Source organism: Dermochelys coriacea, chromosome 3, assembly GCF_009764565.3.
Source record: "Dermochelys coriacea isolate rDerCor1 chromosome 3, rDerCor1.pri.v4, whole genome shotgun sequence".
Lineage (NCBI taxonomy): Eukaryota > Metazoa > Chordata > Testudines > Dermochelyidae > Dermochelys > Dermochelys coriacea.
The window spans coordinates 156,711,567-156,722,703 of NC_050070.1; the positions used below are offsets into that span (position 1 = coordinate 156,711,567).

Genomic DNA, 11,137 nt, shown 5'->3' on the forward strand with positions numbered 1-11,137 from the left:
GTTACCTGAATGTGAAATAAGTCCATTTTGTTTAAAATTAAGGCATGTTGTCTGCTTTTTAATACGAATGGCTTTGGTTTGATGGTAACCGTGAATGAGGAATGCTAACTGCCTTGTTTTGAATGTTAAACTTGCAGCAAGCATACAGGCTGATACGTTGATTCTAAGTAGGTAGGGAGATGCAGTGTTTCTAATATAGACTCCTCTTTATTTGAGTGATCACACTTTGATATGTGCATGTTCCTTTGACTGTATTAATCGGGGAGAGGAAAAGACCTTAACAAGTATACTTAACAAGTATATCCTTTCCAGTACTTGAGACTTTTTACTTGGTGCTCAGCACCCTTTTCCTGCAACAGTAGCTCGTCTTATCAACGTATCACCTGTGCAGCAGGTGCTGTAATAGGTATTAAATATAGTGAGATTTTGCATGCACAGTCTGAGGGATTCAGTTCTGGTTCCTGCTGCCATCTATGACCTGGTTTCCATGTGCACTTGTAACACATAGTTTGACTCATATTAGCTTCAGTAGTGTTACTGTAATGAAGCTCTGCTTCCCCAAAAGCAGTCAGGGCGCTGAACAAGGACATAGTGCAACCAATATGACTTCACAGTGTACATTTTATTTATTGCTGGTGATTTTAGCAGACTTTAAATACCTGAAGATTTTTGTGCCTTGATTTCTGGGCTGATACACAGATGTTATGTTAGGATGAGAACTATCATGTATACCATACTTCTAAGTGACCTCATCTTTCTTTCTTTCTTCAGATTACAAAGCGGTTGCAAGGCCACCCATACAGGTAAGGGAAATGATTCACAAGCAAGCTTCGCTGACTTTTTTAAAGGAATGGTGTTTTTTCATTTGTTTGGAGGAGGCCCACGGTAGTGGTTAAAAAAACTAGCTTCATGAAAGGAAATATCTGACTTGACTGATGGAGGTTCCAGCTGTTTGGGGTTGTTTCTGTCTGAACTTATTCTGTTGAGAAATCATTGCATACATCAAAATGTAAGAGAAACGGAAAAGGACATCTGCGTATGGAAACAATATTCCCTTAACTCATTACCCACTGGACCTCTGGCCGCCTGTATCAGCAGTTTATAATTAAAACAACTTAAATAGGTGCCTTTATTGCCTTAGAGAGAAATGGCTAAAACGTAGGCACTCTCATTTTTGCTAAAGAAGTAAAATATATGGTAAACACAGTGAGATTTTTGAATGAATATAATAGAGTAGTATCTCTGAATAAACTTTTATACTGAAATTTTTTTGATTGTGCACTTTTATTGTGTTAATAGAAGAGACATTTTGCCCAGTGGAGGGGTTCTAAAAATCTCAGTTGAGTTGACGAAAAAGGTTTGTAACCCAGTGGCCTTTTAATGTTTCAGAGACTCAGTTAAAATCCTTAAATGAATAGGTCAGCCATTAAGAAAGATGTCTTTTTATTTATATATATATATATATATATATCTGAATTATAAAGCCGCTCTTAATAGTTGGGTTAAACAAGTTGCAGTTAGAATATACTTGTTCACTGGCTTTCCCAAATAGAACTTCCACTTGTAACCTGGAGTGGGGGTGGAGAGGGGGACAGAAGTGTGTGTGTGTGTGGGGGGGGTTAAATTATCTCAGATTTAGTTTCTGATTTCAGAATTAAAATCATATATGCAGTGTGAATATTTGTATAGTTGTCATATTGGAAATTACTATGTATGGTTTACAAAGATAAATATCACAGAGGATAATATAATCTGAATTGTATATTAACCCATAAATCACAAAATAGTAAAACTTGTTTATATTGAGAAAAGAATTGTTAAATATTTACTAGATTAGTCTTCTCAGCATGTGTAGAACCTGTTATATCAGTACTGGGGCCGTTTTAGAACTCCCAGGGTTATCTGCCCTGTTCTTATGTTGGGAGGCAAAGTTTACTCAATAATTGGAGGGGGAAAAAAAAGAAAAGAGAGAGAATGCTTTAGATCAGGGATTTCAAACTCAAATTATCAGGAGGGCCGCATGAAGACTAATACGTTGGCCTGAGGGCCGCAACACTTACACTGCTCACCTCCCCAAGCTGCCCCTGGCCCCATCCCCACTCCACCCCTTCCATGAGGCCCCACCTCTTCCCAACCCTTCCCCACCCCTTTTCCCAAAGTCTCCACCCCAACTCCGCCCCCCTCCCTGCCCCTATTCCAACCTCTTCCCCAAATCCCTGCCCCTGCCCCACCTCTTCTCCAACTCCTCCCCTGAGCAAGCAGCTCCCCGCTCCTCCCCCCTCCCTTCTGGAAACTGCTGAGGCGTGCTGGTGGGGCAGGGGGGAGGGGAGCTTGGTGAATGCAGGAAATAACTCGGGGGGGGGGGGGGGAGTTGGGAGGTGCAAGGAGCTTGGCGGGCCACAGCAATATGCGGACCGCGTGTTTGAGACCCCTGCTATTAGATCTTTGATCAATCTAAACTTGGCAGGGAAGATATTGGAAGCAACCACAAAACAAATTTAGTCTAACTCAGACACTTAAATGACTATTCCAGTTCTAATGGAACTGTTTGTCTCCTATCTGTGTAGATGAATTGTTCTTATTTCTATCTTGGCTTCTCTTTCTAAAACAAAACACTGAAGCATTTTGATTTAAACCATTTTAGTGGTAAAAACACAAGGTGTTCTCTTGGCTACACTCATCTTTGATTTACTGTGGTGTTCTCTCCTTTAGTGCTTCACACATGGTCCGGTGGTTAAAGTCTGTTTTCACTATACATGCATCCTACCTTTCCACAGTAAGTATCTTGCTCAGCAGTTGATGCTTGTAGCTAACTAAAATTTACCTCTGTTCTTGTTTTGCTGTTGCTCTTCCATTAAAAGTCAACCCTCCTAACATCCTAATCTGGTGCTACTATTGTCTAAATGAATCTCCCCCGAAAGAATGTTTCATGTCCTGTGCAACACTTTTTTTGCCACAACATGCTATAAATTTCCTGGTAGCTGACATTATCTAGTACAACCATGAGTACGAGTTCAAACTGAAGTTGATTAGCATGCCTCTGTTAGTTATGGACCCATACACAGAGCTGGCTGAATATATGATGATCTAGCCTTGTTGGGTGAACTTCCTAAACAGAAATTGCCCAAGTACTTTCCTACTGCAGACTGACCTGAGATTATCTTGAGTGCGGCTAGCTTTACTGCATAAAAGTATGCTGGAAGAGGAGTATTAGCTGAGTGTCATGGATACGCTAATGCAGGAGCATTTTAGCCTCTTGGCTTCTGACTTCAAAGCCTACCATCATTCACAAGTGAAGGATGAATTTAGTCTTGACCTAGTGATAGAAACCACTAGTTTGGCACAATTGGCCTTCTGTTCCAGAAAGGACCAGGTCTACAGTATGGGAGTTTGTGGGTTAGGATTGATGTGCATTTACATTCCCAGACTCTTGGCTGATACTTGCGCAGTTCCAATTCAAACTGGCCCTTCCCATTAGTACTCTTAATGCTGTAAACCACAATCAAGTGAAGAAGTAAAACTAGATCTGCGTGAGTTGAAAGTGGATGAGAGGCCTAGACAGGCATTGGTTTAACAGATTGCGCCTCGGACAAAATTAGAACTGAGATTTCACTATGTATGAACGATTATTACTTCAAGCAATGTGAGCAAGGACCCTCTAGGCAGCACCTAAAATGCAGTTTAGAAACTTCTTATAAAATGGAGGACGACAAAAAAAAAGCCTCATTCTTGTGCTTTTTCTCTCAAGTTGCCAGACCTGGTTCCCCAGTTGGGTATGCTATATCAGTTAATGGAGAGCAGAGTAAAAACATTGCAGAAGCTCTCTCGCCTCCATGGCAAACTCTATCTTATCATCACCCAGGTGAGTTCAAGCTATAAACATTGGGGTATAAGATGGAAATGTTGTTGGAAATGGTTGTCTTCAAATTTGATGTGACCAAACCTGCTATCGACAGCTCAGTACAGTTGCTGGATGGTCACATTGATAATGCTGAAGACAACACAGTTGATTAACAAGCATCTTGCTACTGACCACATTTTTCTAAACTGACTTAATATTAATTGGGGATGTGTTTTCATTGAAGGTCAGTCACATTTTTCCTTTTGATTTATATGCTGACCCTCAATCTTTTTAGACTGGAAATAAGCAGGAGAATTTTAAACCACTTAAGGTGCATCTCTCTTCTTTTTAGTATTTTAACTTTTCTGCCCATCCTAAATACTCAGCTATTTTAAAACTATTGATATGGATGGAAGAATAAAATCCAGGCCTAATGGAGATTTCACTTAAATTGTGATGAGTTTTGTAAACACTTGGTAGGTTTTAAGGTTGCATTACATGACTGCAGTTTATTGTGATTTGCAAATCTCTTTCAGGTTGCAGCACTGGAAAAAATTCAGGATGCAACTGATATTAATCAGACTGCAAAACTAGTGTATGAGGAAGGTAAGCAGAAGACTTCCTGTGGGGTTACCTTGGGAACTGATCAAACCATTGTACACTTGGTGTAGCTCAGCTCCTTCACTAAGGTTACACCTAACGTTTGCCAGCCATCCACGTTCCAATTCTATGCCTGTTGCTGTGTGATCTGCCATGGAGGATTTACTTGAAGTCAGTGGAGGGGAGAAGGTGGTAAGGAGTTGTCAAGTAGCATTTTGGTTGGTTGGATTTTTTTCCTCTCCAGTTATGAAAACCCTGGTGGTAACTGCAAGTGCAGCATACCGCTTAACTCTAGTGCCAGCAATTCAGATTTGTTGGCCCATGTCTCTAGTGCAGAATGCACCTTTCCTGAAGATGAAGTCACTAAAAGAAACTTCCAAATCTGTCCAGAATCCAGAGGATTTAAAGTATCTGTATACCTGAGGTTTGGGTCTTATGTAAACTCTGAAATATTGTGCATACGATGGTGATTGAGGAACAGTGCTTGATTTGTACTGATCAAAAGAACCTAAAGTTCAGTTCTGGTAGATTGTCTTAAATGTCAAAGCCAGTTAATATGTAGTGGCACATGATCTTGGATTTCATTTGAGCAAAGACTGCATCAAACCTGTTGTGTTCTCCTGATTTATGCAGCATTTTCCATTTACAGAATCTTCTGAGGATGGTTCTGAAGATGAGATGATTGCAGATAAAGGTTCTGATGTAAGTAAAATTCTCTGTCCAGGACTTCTGTCCTTCACTTGACTGATTGCAGGAGAATAGGATTGTAGAAATGCTTGCACCAAATATTAAGCTGTTCCTGGGGGTTTTTTTTTTTTTTGGTTCCAGGAGAACTGGGATGAAGATGAAGAGAAAGGGGAGCACTCAGATGAAGAGAAAGGGGAGCACTCAGATGAAGAGAAAGGGGAGCACTCAGATGAAGAGAAAGGGGAGCACTCAGATGAACAAGAAATGGCTGTTGAAAAAGAAATCAATGGGGAATCTGATTTGGACCCAGAAAATGAAAGTGAAGAAGAATAACAGATGGTTTTAAACAAAAGTGAAACACCTATTAAAAGAAGTGGGCTGCCAGAACTCTAAAATTCTGGATCACCTTGCTAAAAGTTGCTGTAGTCACATAGCCAGGCATGAGTCTGCACTTGCCACGTGCAGAGGCACTTCTGGGCACTGTGCATTACCGAATCCAGAATGTTTAACCATGCCAGTCTTCTCTTGCCCCATATCCCCGAGCTTATATATTACATTTCTGCCATCTCATGGTCAGATTGCACCCATCTCATGGACAAGCGTGTTTGTATTCAAGAGAAATAAACCTGCCACCGCCATTTGTGTGGTAAAGTTGTTGCAGCTTTACATTGAATTTGTTAGGCTATACCTTCTCTTCTCACTTCAGTTAGCGATAGCAAGTGGCATCCTGCTGCATTTTTTCAAAAAAAAAAATAAAAAATAAAAAATATTTTTGTAATATTTAAATTCACTATTGAATTTCTTCATTTTTCTTCTCATAGGTTCACCCATGCCTTGGCAATGTCTGAATGCCAACCTGGTTTAAAACAGCTTTTTCTTTTTTAAACAATATTGGACTCGACTTTTATATGTATGTATAAATCTATGGCTTTTTTTGTGCTTCAGAAGGACATTAGAACTATCAGTGGTTTCTAATTTGTTTTAATTGATCCTGTATATAAGTTTAACACTGACCCATGGAGAGACTTCATCTTGAAGGGGAGGGGGAATGGAAAAAAATTAGGGGAGAGGGAGGGGGAATGCTTGTGAATATGTAACGCAAAGTGTATACATTTATTACTGATTTTTAACCTCTCAGTGGCAGAACAAGGATTGCTATTTGCTCAGCTAATGGAAGCTGAAGTGGTATAAACACATTTTTAAGAGCAAAATATGGTAAAGGTTTGAGCCATTCACCAATATAATGTACAGTATATTTGTCTATAAATGGAGCTGTTGCAACTAAATACTGCCCTCTTTGTAAAGTGAATAAATATACATCTCCTTTACCAAGTACTTGTTCTGTAATATATGTGGGAATAGAAGAGGTTGTGTGCCTGAGGGAGTTGTCTCATAAGTAGGTATCCAGGGGAAAATGATGACCATGTTCTGGGCTTGAAGCACATGCAGTGGTAACTCAGAATCTCAACTCCCTCTGTCTTTAACTGTGTCTGCTAGCTTCACTGACACAAACAGGCTTTCACTATGCTTGGCTTCCAGGTGCTCAGAGGGAGGGCAGGTTGGATTCTCTCGTGTGCTGCATGGCATTGTCCGCCAAGTTCACTTCAAAATCTTATAGGTGAAGATGGAAAGCACGAGAAGCATGGCTTGGTTTTCCCAATCCTAGGTGGAGTTTGCAAGTATTGTCAATTGGAAAAATCTCTTTGGTAGTGTAAACTAGGCGCATGTTATACCTGTGCCATGGAGAGAGGGTAAATACAGAAGCCCCGAGGCCTTGCCTCCACACACTCCATTACCAAACTAAGCTAAATTGATATGACCATTGTTAAGCAATATGTGTTCCTATGGAGAAGTCTGTGCCATTTTAAATCAATTTAAAACAGATTTTAGTGAAACCATTGCAACTTTTGAGGGTTGGTAAATCCAAACTCAGAAAATCCAGTCTCATTTCAGAGCATAATGGCACTTTTACTGTTAGCTTTTTTTCATATCTGTTACATTGAATGAGCAATTTGTATTTAAAGCAAAAAAGGTAGTAGCAGAATGCTTATGGAGAGACACTTCCAAGAGTGGTGCATGCTTAATACATGACAACTTCCCACAGGTGGCTTTTAAAACTAAATATGAAGTCTCTCCCTCCTTCCCTTTCCTACCCCCCAATAATGGGACCATTTCACTATTGCTGCTGTTTGTGGTGCTGGCAGTAACTCAGCTGGTGGTGATCTGCCAACTGAGCAACTTGACTGGCTCCGTGATCGTATCTGATTTATGCTCTTTGTGTAATACGGGATTCTGAATGTATGAACCCTGTCCAGGCTCTTAGGAACTGAATGTGCTGCCATAACTTACATGAAAGATAATTTTCCTAAGATGTACTGTTGTCTCAGATTGGACCTATGACATATATCATAGGAGTTCAGTCTTAATGAGTTCATTGGCTGGGTGCCTTCACTAGCACCCCATATTTTAGCTTTGCAAAGTTGGATTGCATGTAATTGGTTTTCCTGCATCGTGATATATGTCTCTCTGGTTTTGCTCTTGCTTATGTAGCTTTAGGGACCCTTTGTGGGAGTCCTGAGTTTGATACAGGGACAGGAAAACTCTGCTTGTCTGCAGTACCTTGCTATAATTTTTGAATGAGTGCCAAAAAAAATTGCTTGCCCAAATAATTAAAGGGCTAATGCCTTGCGATCTGCCACAGCTAGAAACAAAGGCTGTAAACCATAGAGTCTCAACTTTGGGGGGGACACAGATCCAGAGGGATGACCATCCCTTTCTAGATGGAAGGAGGGTCCTGAACAGAAAAAGGGGTCCTGGTATGGAAAAGGCTGAGAACACTGCTGTAAACAACTAAAAGTAAGGCCTGGTCTACACTGGAAAAGATTAACTGCTATACCTATGCCAGCAAACCCTCTAGTGTAGACATAGTTATACTGACACGAGAATGTTTGTTTGTTTTTGGCAGTGTAGATTATACTGGTTCAGGGAACAAAATAAGCTATACTGCCAAAACACGTTTTATGCCAGGGCAATTATCTACACTAGAGTGTTTTACTGATACAGCTATTTACTTAGCTATAAAAATAAACATCTGTTCCAGGCTCTAGGTGCCTTACATAATTAAATTAAACCTCAGCAGCATTTAAATCAGTTCTACAAGGATTCCATCACCCTCCACCTACCCACTTCAGCCTCTAGGAAGTGGTGCACCCTGAGCATTCTTCAGAGACCCGGTCAAAGAGATGCCTTTTGCAGCTTTCCCAGAAAGTCTCCAGATTTGGACTATTATGGACCAACCTGCGTCCTAAAAAATCATATCCTTAACTGACATAGCTATGCTGGCAAAAAAACAAACCAAACCAAATCAAAACAAAAACACTCTCTAGTGTAGACCTATCCTATGGTTCCAAGCTTTCCTGAAACACACAGAACTAATAACAGGTTTCAGAGTAGCAGCCGTGTTAGTCTGTATTCGCAAAAAGAAAAGGAGTACTTGTGGCACCTTAGAGACTAACAAATTTATTAGAGCATAAGCTTTCGTGAGCTACAGCTCACTTCATCGGATGCATTCCGATGAAGTGAGCTGTAGCTCACGAAAGCTTATGCTCTAATAAATTTGTTAGTCTCTAAGGTGCCACAAGTACTCCTTTTCTTTTTACAGAACTAATACTTTGTGTTTTTAGAACACCCACCATTTGACGATCTCAGTGCTTTACAAACATTAATTAAGCCTCATATCCTGACGTTGTACTGTCCACCATAAAAAACCCTGAGGAAACCAAGGCGCACAAAGTGGTTTTAAGTGACTGCCCCAGATTTGCCATGATTGAGCAGGGCACTGGAATAGAGCCTCAACTTTCCGATTCCCTGTTTCAACCACCAATAATGCTTAGCTCTTACACATTATTCTTCATCAATACATCTCAAAGTGCTTTCCAAAGAAGGTCAGTTCTCATTGGGGAAACTGAGGCACAGAGGTGAAGTGACTTGCCCATGGTCACCCACCATACTAGTGTCAGAGCCTTGAATAGATCTGAGGGGGGCTGAATTCCATTCCAGGGCTCTGTCCACTAGGATACATTACTTTTCAAAAAAAAAAAAAAACCTATTTAATTGACTTTTATAATGCTAGAATTGAAGTTGTGGAGAGTATGGGACTAATCAGAATAGCCTGATTTTAAAAATGCAGGGGTCACCTAACTTGTATTTGGGATTGCTGACTTCAGCAGGAAAAATCATAGAGCCTGCACCTGCTTTTGTTTTCAAATGTGAAAAGGTGCTCTCAGCATGACCCACCTGGCATCCAGAACAAAGAGCAGCTAGTTTTATAAAACGTAACCAGGCGCTACTTGAATCTGCCTCAAAAGCCTCAGACTCCTGTTTTGCTGCTGAATTTATAAGCTGTCCCCGTTTCTGGAGGAGGAGCTATGACATTCCAGGGAAGGGGTGGGGGAAATATCAAACTGAATGTATCCAGCTGACTCAGATCTCCCCACTTACTGTTGCTGCAGTGTCTGGACTCCTATTCCCTCCTAAGTACTGGCACAAATTTGTTTTGGGGGGGGGGGAGGAGATCAAATGCTAATTCTAAAATAGGCCTTATCTGAATGGGGGATTTGACTGACAGTTTGTGCAGGTATCTGATAGAACTGCCAAGATGAGGGCTTGCTAGAGGGTCGGATGCTTCATAGCTTGTGTAGGCTGTTTATTGCACACACCAGGAGTTGTTTGCATCCCTCCACTTTCCCTCCCCTATTCCACAATCGCCTTGTGTACCTCCTTCCCATCCCCCTCTTTCAGGGACGCCCTGCAATTCTCCCCAAATCTCTTCCCTACCAGGGTCTCCTTGTGCTCATTCTCCCATGCCATCAGCTTTGTGTGCACCCCTATCCTCCGTGTGATCTTTGAATGCTGTAACAGTCAGTACCAAAGATGACCAGTAGGTGTCAAAATTGCTCTATGAAAATATCCTGGGTTAGGCAGGCACAAAGCTATGAGGGGAGCTGATGAACTTCAGGCGGGTGTAACCCTGCTGCCGCTGAGGCGTGCTGTTGGGCGGTGTGGCTCTGCAATTCATGTCGGCTGTCATGGCTGTGCTTACGCTTAGTTTTGCCAGGTACGCAAATCTCAGTGCGCGTCATTTCTTCCGCTGTGTGCTGCCAGGCCTTTCAAATGCATTGTGACCTTGGAAAGCTCTGCTGGGGAATTACTTCTTAAGCAGGCCTCTCGCTGATTACAGTCTGCATTTGCGGTCCAGCCGCTCTTCAAGTACTGGGAGCATTGAAGCTTCATTCTTAACCCCCCTGTGCTCTGTGAAGTGACAGATCTGAGATGTTTTTTATAAAGCTTTTCAGTTCATCTTTACATTTCCCTGTTCAGGGCTTATTTTCAGCCAACATTAAACACAAAGACCCAAAATCGTTAGCAGAATGTGCAGATAAGGGATGGGGGAGAAAAAAATGCCTGATGGGGGCGTTGGGGAGGGGGAGAGCAAAAGTGGAGTGGGAAAAGTTTGGGAGAAGTGTCTGTACGGGTGCTTGGTTTCAGAGTAGCAGCCGTGTTAGTCTCTATTCGCAGAAAGAAAAGGAGTACTTGTGGCACCTTAGAGACTAACAAATTTATGCTCAAATAAATTTGTTAATCTCTAAGGTGCCACAAATAATCCTTTTCTTTGTACACATGCTTGTTAGCCCTGAAAAAACAGTGTAGCAAACCTATTATTGCTGCTGTTCTCAGTAAAATGTTTGAAAACTGAATATGAACAATGTTGAGGTATGGCGTGTGTCCCAGCACCCGAGCTCTAGGTTGTGATGGGGTGTGAGGGAATGCTGGCATTGTGCAATCTCCATCTTTTTACCTTCATTTCTTTCATTACATTTTCCTTAGGATGGCACAGATTTGTGATGTCAGAGAAAACCGCTCTCCTTGTCTCTGCATAGTTCTATGTTGGTGTTGGGTTATGCATACAGACTCATCTGTAGCCGATGTGTTAGTGGTTTCCCTATTCTC

General features: G+C 41.4%; 1 protein-coding gene across 1 annotated transcript in view; it reads left to right on the top strand.

Moving 5' to 3' along the window:
• Positions 1-6,460, top strand: part of WDR43 (WD repeat domain 43) — a 35,390-nt gene extending 28,930 nt beyond the window's left edge. The window contains exons 13-18 of the mRNA XM_038397016.2: positions 772-803; positions 2,713-2,776; positions 3,749-3,862; positions 4,378-4,447; positions 5,091-5,143; positions 5,270-6,460. Of these exons, the coding sequence (XP_038252944.1) occupies positions 772-803; positions 2,713-2,776; positions 3,749-3,862; positions 4,378-4,447; positions 5,091-5,143; positions 5,270-5,461 (525 nt within the window). The 3' untranslated portion in view covers positions 5,462-6,460. The remainder of the gene's footprint in view (positions 1-771; positions 804-2,712; positions 2,777-3,748; positions 3,863-4,377; positions 4,448-5,090; positions 5,144-5,269) is intronic.
• Positions 6,461-11,137: the final 4,677 nt, after the last annotated feature.